Genomic DNA, 14039 nt, shown 5'->3' on the forward strand with positions numbered 1-14039 from the left:
TCGTGTAAGCTCCCATATTTTCCTTCTTCCCAGGTTCCTTAACTAAGCACCACTGACTTGCTGGCCCAGGCGCCCAGCAACCCCCCACCACTACCATGGCCGAGGACGCAGACATGCGTAATGAACTGGAGGAGATGCAGAGGAGGGCTGACCAGCTGGCTGATGAGGTAAAGGATTCAGCTCCTGAAGAGACTTCCTCTAATGTCTAATTTTTTAAAAACGTGAATAAAGAACTTTTTTTTCTCTGTCTCAGGTGTCTTCAGGTTAGAAAGAGTTGACTGGCCCTGACTCTTGACTCGTAGACATTTAAGAGGGAATGGCCCTTTAGGAAAACTTTTGTCTTTGAATGTCTTGCAGTGCGCAAGACAATTCTGATTCAATTCTAACTCAATTCTGAAGGTTAACAGTTTTAGGAACATTCCCAGCTGGTTGTTAAGCATGGCTATGATTAAAACTGAAGTACATAATATGAAAATTAGATAGATATTATATTATATATATATGTATATATGTATGTATATGAGCAATGGTACTATGTGCTCAAAACTCGTTGCTTTCTAGTGAGTTTAGCACATTTTTTCCTGCTATTTATGCCCTTGAGTCCTTTACAGTCACTGCATGTAAGGAATGGAAAACCCACAGACCAATGTAAATCTCAGCCACAGAGACATCACATCACTACTGATAGCCATTTTACTAAGATGGAGGGAGGGATAGGGGGAGGGAAGGAGGAAGGGAGAGAGGAGAGAATCTACTGCACTGAGAAGTCAATAAAAAGCAATTGTTTAGCACCCAGACCTATTTAGAACCCAGAACTGTGAAATGCTACCAATCATCTCTTGCTTTATTGTTTTGTTGATTATCTAGAGTTAAGGTTGACGGGAAAGCAGTAATGCTGTATATAAAACCTTTAATGTGTGCTTGTCTATAGCTATTACACTAAGAAAATAATACACAAAGTTGGGAGCGGAAAGTTGCGGGGGGTGTGGGTCTGGGAGGAGTTAGGAGGAAGGATGGAGGAAGTAAATAAAATAAAAATATATTGTATGAAACTCTCAAATCGTAAAAGTATTTTTAAATATAAAAATTTTGAGGAAGTCCTCCATTATATGGAACCTGTTATTTTTTTCCACAACAAAAACACTGTCTTCTTTACTAATGAATATAGGTCCACTAGTCTTCAGTGCTTCACTTTCTTCTTATTCATGAGCAGAAGTGAAATTATCCAGTTCCATCGATCATGTTGGAATCGCACTAGCTCCTCAAATAAAGAGCCATAGACAGGCTACACAAAACACATACAGGAGCTTTCTTCGAGAATCAACCCGCTACACAGGAGTTATGGCTATGCGTGCTGTGTTGTGTTACATGTCAACTCTGTGCTCTAATTCCATATCAGTACAGCAATAAGCATGAATATAGATAAATGTATTTCTATTTTTTTCCAGAGAGTCAGTTGTTAAGCATTTGCCAGCACATCACTGATAGCCATTTTACTGAGAGAGAGAGAGAGAGAGAGAGAGAGAGAGAGAGAGAGAGAGAGAGATCCTTCACATTTCTTTAGGATCATGGATCATGTCCAACATAAGTTTCCTACTTAAAAGCATGGCTTAGAGAAATCACAGTGGTTGTTGGATTGGAACTATGTTAAAGAACTGAGAGCAAAGTGGCAATGCTGTGCCTGGAGGGCCAGCTGCCAAGCTCCAGAGTGTTCTTCGTGCTTTTTCTTGTCTAGGAATGAAGATACTTATAGCTATTTTAAACCTATTTGATTTTTTCACCCTAAGGTGACAGCATAACTTTTTATTGATAACAACTTCCAGTTGTGTTTCTAGGAGTTTTAAAGGAAATTTGTGACAAGCTCAAGAAAAATTATGTTTGTGTTTAAGATTCAATATCCTTAGTCCTAGAAAGACAAAGTAGCCCTCAGAATATATAAGATAGTTTTCTATGCATCCAGAGCATGCAAAATAATTTTTACAGATTTCTTTGTGTTTGATATCAGAGTCAATCTCATATGGTTTTGACTTTAAGACAATAAGCTTTCATGTGATCACTTTGGGAAATCTGATCATTTAGAAAGCCCAAATAGGAAAGAGATTGAAACTGGGAAGACATTTTGTTACAAAGTTGACGTCATATATGACAGGGACCCTGTGTTTGTCAAATGAAAAAAAAAAGTATGTCTGATTTTCCTAGCACTCAATTCCTGCCCTTAACAGTGTTTCTGTTTTCCACCCTAGTCCCTGGAAAGCACCCGTCGCATGCTGCAGCTGGTCGAAGAGGTAAGGAGTGACTTCTATTAACAGAAACTAGATCCCTGTGTTGACACATTCATTCCTAGCTCCTATTGCTTTTACTGAAGTCATGCCCCTCTTGCTTCCAATGCTAACACAACCTATCAGAAAGCCACAAAATACTGGAAATGTCATAAGCTGTTAGCTAATTATCAAGCTGTATTCACCACTGTCCATTCCAGGCTACCTCTAGAGTCTAGAGTGCAGAGAAACCTACCATTTCCAAGCTAATGCTCCCAATAGACACAAAAAGAGGAGGAGGGGTCCCTGGAAACAGACAGAACAGTGCTTAATGTGTAGAAGAATTACCTACATAAGATGTTCATTTGTAATGATTTTGTTGCAACACATTCCAGCTAATCTAAAATTCTTTTGTGACTCCAACTACACTTATAACTTTAAAAAATATGCATTTATGTGGGCATATAATCTTTTGAAAGTGTTGTATTTAGTATTGGACACTGAAATTTATGAAGAAATAGGAAAAATCTTTAACAAAGAAAAAAAATCTAGTCCAATTAAGTAAACACAAAAGTCCTTTTATATTACTGACTCTGAATTGCACATCCATTTCTAAAGCATTTGTAATGCATGGCTTAATGAATCCCAAACTATTTTTAATTGGGTAAAATAGGGCAGAAAGCAATAATGGAATCAAAAGAGCATTTGCAATAAAACCTACTCATTCCAATTTGGTAGAACAGCAGTCAACCAGGAAGAATAAATGGATTAATTGAACTTGCCCATTGGGAGAGCTGGAGTAGAGAAAGAATGGATTGGACTATATTTATCTTAACCTAATAAAACAAGCCTAATGGTTTTTATTCAGCAAGATGCCACTTTAGCCACAGTTTGAATGTGACTGCTTATCAATGTATAAATTCATGTGTGATTATCTTTTCTAGAGATCTTGGGCTTTCTGTGGCAGAATGATTAAATGAACCTATTCACCCACCCCGTGCTACTGTGAATTGCTTATGCAATGACATAAAAGGGAAGGAAAAAAAGATAAATTTTACACAGGATTAGAAGGAAAGTAGCTGCCTCTTATACCATGGCTGCAAACACTGTCTTCCTTTATTTCTGAAGCTGCAGTACCTCACCTAAGGGTGTTAAGTGGCTAAAGGTGGATGGCCACAGGGAGAGCAGGGAGATGTAATGATGTAATCTCTGGAAGGAAAAGTCTGTTATTGCAAAAGTGACAAACTGAGCTTGTAATGGAGCACAAATTGGCCCCCACATGAGGGGTCTTGGCAGCATAGAAGAGCAGCTTTCTACTCTAAAGGAAGAGAAATACCTCCTTTTCCCTGTTCTTGAGACACTGCTCATGCAAAAATGCATAAACTCCATGAAAGAGGCAAGTAGCCACAATCCAAGAGTATTGGCCATTGGTCTTAATGCATTATTTTCCAATGCACTGCAAGAAAACAACAAAATGAGCCAGAGCTTGAAACATTCTTATATGAGCTCTGAGATTAGATGGTCTCTCACTCCCTAACTGCTATCTGATGATACACAATTACTTTATTGTATGCTGCAGTATTATTATCATAATAACGAATTACCTACAACCAGAACCTCCAAACTCACTCTTCCCATGTTTATGTACATGCCTACATATATGATGTACATTTCTCAAGTTGTCTCCCATTTGCTCAGTTGTGCAATGCTGAAACATTGCCTAGACTGTGTGCAGTAGGATAAAATGCATCAGAATGCTCGCCTTTAAGCACTCTGTGCTGCAGAGTCTTGGGAACATGGACCCTTTTCTCTTGTATGTCTTCTTAAAATGAAAGTAGTGTTAGCCTATCTTGCAAAAATATGCCTGTTCTAATTTATTCTAAGGATAAAAGCTCCATTGATTGAAATGGGATGCTCAAATTACATGTTTTTGTTTCTGGTAAATTGTTACTCCATCAAGCATGAAGTCGCATCTTAGAACAAGAGATGAGAGAGAGGGCTTCAATCTCCCACATCTATTAAATAAGAGGAAGCTGTTAGACATTTCGTCCTTAGAAAATTTTGAGCAAGGCATTATTAGACTAGACTGGTTTGCTGTTACTTTCTCCTGGGTCATTGTATATTTATAGTGAAGCATTCCTTATGTCTAGGGATTGGTTATTCAGATGATGTTCTGATTTTCAATCAAAAAGAAAATTCTCTTAAAAGAAAAATCACTATTAAATATTCATCAAGGGCAGAAATCATTTGGAAAATATGAGCTTTGAAATACCAGGGTCTTACACACAACCGCAAAGTCCATTGGTGCTACATAATTTCAAGTGAACTGAATTTATATTGAATTCACTTTCAAAGTCAGGAAAGGTACTAGAATTGGGAAGTCTCCCTAAGGCAAACAGTCCACTTCCCATGGAAGCACAATTTCACACTATCAAAAATAAACTCTAGAGTATAACGGCGTGGGAGGTTGGGGGACTGGCTTTTAATAGAAGTCACCATCAGTGTTTCAAGGACGGTGTAAAGTCACTTAGAGATCAGTGGAGAAGTTTCAGAAAATTCGGATATCATAGACTGGTACAAAGGATAGAGACTTGGTGGCATTCAGTTTACAGCCTGGAATTGGGCACTTAATTTTGAAGGGTACATTTCAACAAATATGCATGCAATGTTGAACACTGGAGATAGGAAAAGATACAAATTGATTTATTGTTGGGAAACGAACATGTAAATAGATGATCAAATTCAAGGTCATACCTGCCTTGGGAGCATAAAAGAAAAAAGAATTAAATCTAGAAAGAGACTCATTCAGATGTCCTCCAGGAGGAAATACTTGAAAACAAAAAGGTTAACTCTGCTGATGCCAAATACAGAAATGAAGTCTGCAAATCAACATCCTAGGCCATGAAACTTGAGCGAGAAAAGGCCATACTGCTTTAGGCAGGCAGATTTGATGACACTGCCTTCCTGAAATAGTTATGGAAACACGAATATTTCATGAATGCCTCACATCATTTTTCCTTCTATACCAGCTTCTCTTTCAAAACGCTTTGGCAATAAGAAAGAAAGAATCATTCAATGGATGCAGTTTTAGAAAGAAAGCTATCAAATCAAGTTGGTAGGGTTTTGTTTTGTTTTGTTTTTAATTTAAACAGATGCGAGGTCCTCCAGAGTTCAAGAGAGTGCCAGGATGTCTAGGCTGTAGGACAGATGCCTTGGAGTTTGATGAAAGCATTCCGAAAGGACAGCAGTAAAATATTCTATAAACACTGGCTTGGCTCATTGGCAAAATAAATAAATTCATCAATACATTTTAAAAATAAAAATGGAAAACTAAATTGTACAAAAAAAAGAAAAAGAAATGGGCTAGAGAGAAGTCTCAGAGGTTAAGACCACTGAATGCTCTTCCATAGGACCTGAGTTCAATTCCCAGCAACCACATGGTGGCTTACAACCATCTGTAAAGGGATTTGATGCCCTCTTCTGGTGTGTCTGAGGACAGCTACAGTGCACTCATATACATAAAATAAATAAATAATTCTTTAGAAAGAAAGAAAGAAAGGAAGGAAGAAATTAAGAAAGAAAGAAAGAAAGAAAGAAAGAAAGAAAGAAAGAAAGAAAGAAAGAAAGAAAGAAAGAGCAACATTTTTAGCTCCATCTAGACAGCCTGTTTTCCACACCAAATTCAAACACAAAGGAAGAATTGAGCTCAGGTAAAATGAGAGTCACTCCTCTCATTCTCAAGATCACTAATAAAACACACACACAACCCTTCAAGGAACTGGAGAGAGTTATATTCTGATCCCTTTGCAATGTTCCCCTATCCCTGCTCTTCTGTCCTCTAGATATTCTAATAAAACAAACAAACAAACAAAAAACCCACCCATTTATTTAATGAAGCCACCAGCAAAAGAATGCAACCAAATTTAAGTTCATACCTTTATTGAGAACCGATCATGTGCTTAGAGACATCATTATCACTATTGTAATCAAATATGTTAGCTGATTTAACACTTAAAGCCACATTTTACTACTGCTTTGATATTCTGTCTTTAACCTAGAAGATGTTGGGATTCGGTGTTTAAGTACCTTGCTTCAGACACAAAGCAGGAAGTGGTAAACATGATGTCAACAATTCCTTCTTGATTTCCACTCAGCCACCCATGAACTGAAAGAGCTTTGAGATGGCTATGCTTTCTAGAGCTCATTCCATCCTTATGATGACAGTGGGAAGTGAGAGAGCTCTTACTGCCCCTATTTAGCCAGAAGCTGAGCTGAGACACAGAGCAGTTGAGATTAGAGCAGTAAGACTTCAAATAGAGATCTAGAACTTAAGAATCATTTACCCAATCCAACATGTTATTTCCACTTGCTGACTAAGCCATTTCTCACTCTGAAAAAGGCCACTGACAAACAAGCCACACATTTTTCTTAATATCCTTATTCTTAATAGCTGAGACAAAGTAGATATCCACTACATATGCATTAAATAAGTGAATGAAAAACACATAAATGTACTATTAATAAATGGAAGGGAAAGGGATAAAAGAAATTCATGAACCTACCCACCACACCCTCTTACTTTGTGTCTCTACCTTTAGTGTGAGAAATGGTGAGACTATAGAAGAGTCACCTGACCTTCCGGCACAACAAAGTTTTTTGACTCCAAGGCCAACATATTCTGCTTGTGTTCTACAGTATCAAACACTCCCGCTACTTCTGAATAATGAGCCATTCTAGTGTTGAGACATGCAGCACCTCATTGGAAAAATTGGAAAATTATACTTGTATGGCATCATGCAAATTAGTGACACTCATTATACCTCATAGAGTGCTAGGACATATAAATAGATTGAGAACCGGGCTAACGAAAGTCACCAGCTTTTCTCCATCTTCTTTCCCCAGCAGAATGATACAGGATCCCTTCTCTGAGGAGCAAATACTATCTAACATGTTTCTGCAGTCGCATCCATATGCCTAAATAAGCTTCTCATTACAGTGTCCCTTAAGTATCGGCTAGCAAATACAGAAAAGGGCAAAGGAATCATTAAATGCAGACCTAGATAGATGGATATGCGCTCAGAATGTACTTAACGTCTTCAAGATATTTTTTGTGGTCTATCATCTCTTGGGTTGCTGTGTGTCCCCCTGTAGCATACAACAGAGCAGGTTAGATTCCTAGGCATGGAAACTTTCAAATTGAGTAGGATAGTATCTTCACTTCTCCTACTACAAACTCCCCTCTCTACCTCCTAATAACCTAGGTAGTCTTGGTTTATGTGGATAAAAAGAAGTGAGATGGGTATTTCTAAAGATTGATACACAAAAAACCTGCAGTGACCCTGGAGAGGACTGATTTTTCTCACACTGAAGCATTGTACAGAACTGTGGGTTTCAGAGCAAAATATGTTCTGATCTCACGCTGTCTTCTAAACCTTGAAGAGCTTCTCTCCACAAAGAGTTGGTTTCCTTTTGAGCTGTGCCTCTCAGACTCTTCTCTTCTGTGATGAACCTAAGTACTAGGACTCCAACATCCTTATTTATCGCCTATGAGGCATCCCTGCACTGGCCATTAAATCGGCACTTTTGGACCCAACTTGCCAGGGAAGAAAATTCAGTCTGGAAGATTGTGAAAATGTTGCTTTCTGTGTAATGAAAACTAGTATTTTTACTTTCCAGGTATAAAGATTATATGGTATTAAGTACATGCATTCCAATGCACATTTACTGTATTGAAGGATCCAGGTCCACCCTATGGAGGATGTGCTTCGTGTCTCCTCATGAGTCCCCCCAGGGTCACTAATAAAGTCACCCTTGACCCAGTTCTCCCGGTCCCTACCCTGCCCCTTAAAGCTCTTGCCCGGTGTCTTCCCTTTTGTCTCCCTTTTGGTCCTTCTTCATTTTCCATTTCTAGGGATAATTGTCTCCCTCATTGATTTCTCTCTCTCTTTTCTTTCTTTAACTCCTTTTCAACTTTGCTACCATTACTGGAATGTAGAGTAAAGATGCTGGCATCAGGACTTTGGTTATGTTGGATGAGCAAGGCGGTAAGTTCAGATTTCTTCAGTAAGAACAATTCTTCATCTGAATTAAGTTGCAGTTTTTAATTTTTTTGCACCCTCAGATGGGCATTCTGCATGTGTTACATGTAAATATAAGCATAAGGGTTCTCGGAACCTCATTTGCTAATTTTCTTTCACTGTTGAAAATACCGAATGTGCAGATGTCAAGGCCTTCTTCATGACTGAATTAAATGGTACTGCTATCTGTGCTATGTACATTAATCAAAGATTTTAAAAAGCAAAATCTATGTATATTTCTTAAATGACAATATTTTAGACATAGTTGAGAGTTTTTAGTATTGTTCTTACCACCAAAGTTTCCCAATAAATTTGGTTTTCTTCCAATTGATATCCAGGTTATGGGATATAGTACGTGGTGGTATGAATTGCTCCTGACCATTCAAACTGAGCATCTGGAACTTTGGGTTCTCAAGTCATTACAGAGATTTCCTAAATAACTAAAAATTATTTTAATGTAGGGTCTGGATAGTCAAAATTTTAACCAATCATAATATTTGAGCTATTTTAAAGGCAGTTTTAGAAAGGCTAGAAATAAAAAAAAAAAACTTTGGAGAGCTGGAATGTTAGTATGTCATCTCTACATGCTGAGGTGGAAACTATAAAGTCAATATCAAAGTTTTCTATGACTCAAAATATCTTCTGACTTGGTGATAATGTACATAATAATTCTAACCACAAATTCTTCTTTTGTTTTCATTTTAGTTTCTCATAATAACTAGATACTTGAACATTTTCATACTTTTGAAAAGCCTTAGTAAAAAATTAGGGTTGTAATTTTTTTCTCCAGTGGGAAATATGAGAATGTAAAACTCATTCCAGGAAAGGCACAATAAACTCCAAGCATAAATTTCAAATTGAGAGGAAAATTGCCATGCAGATAACTTGACATAAAATACTTTTCCTAAAACATGGGAGAACCTATGCATATCATGAAAGAAAAACAACTAACAGAGAAAAGAGCAAGAGATATAAAGCTTTAGTTTGCAAATAGACGTGTAAAATATTGTCTCAACCAATAGTATGCCAGTTTTAGCAAGTTGATTTGTTCAGTAAGATACAAATTTTAAAAATTGCCAACAACAACCAGTGCTATAGTAGTGTATTGGGAAGCAAGCTCTTAATTTTTACATGGGTGCCTTGGTCTGATACACGTGTCATAGGAACAATTTGGTAATCGTATCTTCAGTTTTGAAATGTTCCTATCTTTAACCAAAACACTCAAGTCCTAGAATTTTTGCACTGAAGCTAAACATTTTCAATTATGTGAAAAAAGAATATGCATTACTTGTAGCTGTATAAGACTAGAAATATCTAAATATGTGTTTGTGTCGAGGTCAAGCACGTCAGCTATGATATGGCCATGGAGAGATGTTCTGCCATCAGCCTGGTGCCTAACCTATGCGTTTAATGATTTCTGGAGCATTGGGATTGGAGTAAGAAGACACGAGAGAAAGCCATAGCACTTGAGGTGTTCTGAGCTACAAATTAGAAGTATTAGAGATTTATTGGGAAATGTCAGTGTTGGATTTATGTAGACAATAAAAGCCTATGATTTCTGGGTTTGACAGGAAGGCCCTTTAGACTATGATATGGGTCCAACACCTAGAAAAGGAGCAGGAAAGAAGAGAGTCCCAGACTGTTCTGGGACTCTGGAGAGCCCTGGAGCTAAGATTCCTAACCCCAAGTACAGAAGAAAAGCCATGTTGGGCAGAAATGACCCAAACCAAGCAGCCCCTCTATGCCCAGATATTGACTAGTAGCATCTTCAGAAAGCATGACCTCAGTATGAACGCCATAAAATTCACAAATGTAAAGCAACACTCCACTTCTCTGACAGGTTCCTCAATGTTGCTATCATAAAGAGGCATTCATTTTTATATTTATTTGTATTAAACTTTTTTCAAAAAATACAGCAAATAATTACAAAAATAAAGGGGGGAGACCATTATACACCAACCCCATCACCTTTCTTCCAATATTCAAATTAAACTTTGTTGAAAACTTTAAAATTAAGAATACGTATGAGTTCTGTTCTAAAGTTACTACAGCAGGGGCAGTCGTGAGAACTTACCCCATGGATCTACCATAGTTACATGCTGGTTTGATCTGTGTAGCAAGGACTTACCTCTTAAATGTGGGGTGCAGCAAGTCACTGTCTTAAATGTTGTGAAACAGAGGGTGCTTCCCTAGAAGAGTGACAATTCCCAAAACAAAATTAAAACAAAAGCACTAAAGTAGCAATTCTATCTTACCCACGCTTTCAGTTAGTAGTCAGCAGTGTGGAGAAAGTAGCTTTTCAGTAGAAGAAAGATATGGGATAATTTTTTCCCTCTTCTATGAAGTACTGACATAAAGACACAGAAAACAATAGACAGAGACACAAAGCCAAAGAAAGAAAGGCTGGGAAGGTAGCTCCATTGAAGGGGACCTATTTAACAAGAATGAGGTCCTGGACTCAGCTCCTGGCATCTCAGATGAAAAGAAAGGAAGAGGGGTAGGAAATGAATGGCCTGCTTACCTGAGCTGCAAATATCTTCATACTTTGATAAAAACCTAGAGGTACAATGTGTTAGATTCCCCAAATGTGTGCAAAAATTCATAATTTTAAACAGCATGATCCCCCCAAAAATCTATATATCGTTATCTAAGAAACAAAGAACAGATTCCCCCCCCCACCCACACACACACACAGGTTATGGAATGTTCTCAGCTGAAACCCTCTGGATTCCTCCAATAACCATATTTCCGGTGAGAGCTAGTGTTATAGCAGATGTGTAATGAACAGTTCATAGTGACAAAACAAAACAAAACGAAATGAAATCCCTGTAATTGTAAATCTCCAAAATTGGGTGATCTGGGACTTGTCTTAAGGGGTACGCATTCCATTTTTACTAAACTATGAACTTATGTGCAGGTGCAGGGGACAGATGCATATGTCAACTGCTATCTTCCCTACCTCTAAAAGCATTTGATTCTGTTTGTGCAATGTTTACTTGTTTAGATCAGTAACTGCTTTTTGATTTCTCTTCAGTTTATGCTGTATTAAATTTGTCTCTACCTGACATCCAAAATATTGACTATTTGTACCTCGCAGCTGCTCAAGGAACCACAAGCAACAACCGTCCTCCTAGAGAACCATTGTACGTACTGTGGAGGCAGGCCAGACCTCTGCAGGTTGTCCAACTGAAAGTCGCACTGAGAAGTTCTTTATAGGGTTCTTGTTTTATACCCAGGTATCAGGAGACAACAAGGAGCCCCAAACAACTCTGGAGACACACAGAGCCCTGGGACTATTGTTCCCCTAAAAGTATTGCTGCCCAGGAACTTCCCCTAAAGGGGAAAATGTGTGAAATGGATAATCTAACCTTTCAGCTGTGTTTTTCTCTTACTTCTTTTGTTTCTTTTCTGGGCTTTTTTTTCCCCCTAATTTGTCTTGAAGACTCAACCAGACTCTCTGAGAACTAAATTAAATAGTAAAATCGCTGACCACTGCTGGCAGGGAAAAAAAAAGACAGAAATCAAGGCCTATCTTGAGAGCCAGCTAACTGTTACCTTAAAGTTAATGACACTGTGAAGCAGTGTTTCAGAAAACACCCCCACCCCTTAGCTAATGTCCATTTACCAACTTTAGATAGGAATGGCCCAGCCACTGTGGATATGTGGCTATATTACTCTAAGCAAAGTAGAAATAACCTAGGCAGTATCTTTTAACTGAATATTAGTAGGAAGGTTGGTATAGTAGGTAAAACACTGTGTTTTACTTTAGGGCCAGGCTGAGTATTCTAAGAGCCTTAATATAAGATCCTTTACTTAGATAATATTGGTAGAAAAGATGTATCAACAAATCCCTAAGCAATCGATCTGCTGCAGGAGAATCTATCACAGACAATCGATTACTCAAATATCTGGAGGAAGGGGGGAGGTTTCAATTTCTGCTACCAACATGTACTGTTATCTAACAGAAGACTAGAAGACTCTCCTGACCACCTCTGAAAAGTTCTCTTCTCAACCTCCAAGAACAAATGCACAAGTTTAGGGAGTGTAGTAAATGCCATGCGGTATGCTATGAGACTCTCACAGATGCAGCTGTCTGTGGGAATGAAATAAAGACATCAGATGCTCTCATGAACGTCCTGGGAAGAGCTTCATAGCAATTATTTCAAGGATACCAATTCTTAATGTGTCAAGTATGCCCATAAACTCAACTGGGCACAGTAAAAATTAATATTATTGTTAAAAAAAACTGGACAAAATAATTCTATGCTGGGTTGTTTGCTTGTTTATTTTGGGGGGAATTGTTTTCTATTTTTTTTTATCAAATTCAGCATCAGACTTTTCTCTTTCAGTCATACAGTTTGCCGAAAAAGCTGGAAATCCATGGTACAATGCAGCTTTCAGAAGTGTGAATATGGATGTGTTTTTATCTTTCAATTATCTAACTCACAGGTCCAACAACACTTAGGTGTCCACTCCCATATATACACTACCCCCTGTTCTCTAGAGGCACCAGGATTAGACTTTGAAATCCATCAGTCATTATTTTTTCAGAAGCAAAGAGCTATTCCTTGTTTTCTAACATAAGAGAAATGCATCAGGAAGTACAGACATCTGGACTCATCCCTTCACTATCATGTATGTGTACTGCAGTCATTATTTGTGCCCTGCAGTTAATTTGCCCTTTGAGCCCAGGAACTTGTTAAATTCATTCTAACACAGCACTGTTGTGAGTATTAGTAACTCTTTGATTTGAACTAGCATCCTTATTTATATCTGTATTCCACACGGTTCTTCATTTGATGACACATTGATGAAGGCAAGAACCTTGTCAACCAAGAAATGTAGGAGGCCAAGAAAATTGTAAAAGTTTTAGGGAAACACTGTGTCCCCTCACAATTCACAAAGTGATTTATTGCATTCCTAAAAGGAAACAGCTAAAACAGACAAACAAAACCAAGCCAACAAGTGAGCTTGGCATGGTTGTACTTAGCAATCCACTACTTAGGATGCTGGGCTACAGGGGAAGATCCTGTCGAAATAAAAATAAACAAACTAGGAAGGGAAGAAAGCAAGGAGATAGGAATGGTTCCTCAAAGGTGAGGAAGCAGGATGGGAGAGAAATCTCCTTGCATGTAAAGCGACATCAGGACATCCCTGTCTCTGTGCACTTGACAGAGCATTGCACTGCTGTGTCCTCAAAGCTGGATAAACACTGGAGTGTTTTCATCGGATTCAGAAAAGCATAGCAAAAGCAGCAGAGACCTCGTCAGGGACATTTTCTTCTTTAGTCTCACTAAAGAGAGCAAAAATAATCTCTTATTATTCAAATTCATGCTGTGCATACTTTTGCTCACTAGTGGACCTCCTTTAGGTTTGATTGTAACAATTTCCATAGCACACATTGATGTGGGATGATTTTCAGATGATTGTTTATGCCGACAGGCCAGACCTAGGCATGCCCATAGTTCTAGAAGCACAAGAATGAAAGCACACATGAAAATATAAACCAAAAAAGGAGAAGGGTTATAACTGGACATTACCATTAGACAGCCAAGACATCATATTGCACTTCTCCTTTAGAAGTCTTAAAAACTACTTGACAAATCCCCTTTCATTAAACTTGCAGTTCCCCCCAAACTGATGACATCTGTGAGAAATTAATCAATTTGGTTTATGTAACCTGGCAACCTAGAGCTGATGAATT

At 38.1% G+C, this 14039-nt stretch overlaps 1 protein-coding gene across 2 annotated transcripts in view; it reads left to right on the forward strand.

The window, feature by feature from the left end:
* Snap25 (synaptosome associated protein 25) overlaps nucleotides 1–14039 on the forward strand; it is a 72731-nt gene that overhangs the window by 45277 nt on the left and 13415 nt on the right. For both annotated transcript variants that reach the window (XM_032904292.1, XM_032904291.1), the window contains exons 2-4: nucleotides 34–167; nucleotides 2244–2285; nucleotides 8254–8302. In XM_032904292.1, the coding sequence (XP_032760183.1) occupies nucleotides 96–167; nucleotides 2244–2285; nucleotides 8254–8302 (163 nt within the window). In that variant the 5' untranslated portion in view covers nucleotides 34–95. The remainder of the gene's footprint in view (nucleotides 1–33; nucleotides 168–2243; nucleotides 2286–8253; nucleotides 8303–14039) is intronic.

The sequence above is a fragment of the Rattus rattus genome, chromosome 5, assembly GCF_011064425.1.
Source record: "Rattus rattus isolate New Zealand chromosome 5, Rrattus_CSIRO_v1, whole genome shotgun sequence".
In the NCBI taxonomy this organism is placed as follows: Eukaryota; Metazoa; Chordata; class Mammalia; order Rodentia; family Muridae; genus Rattus; species Rattus rattus.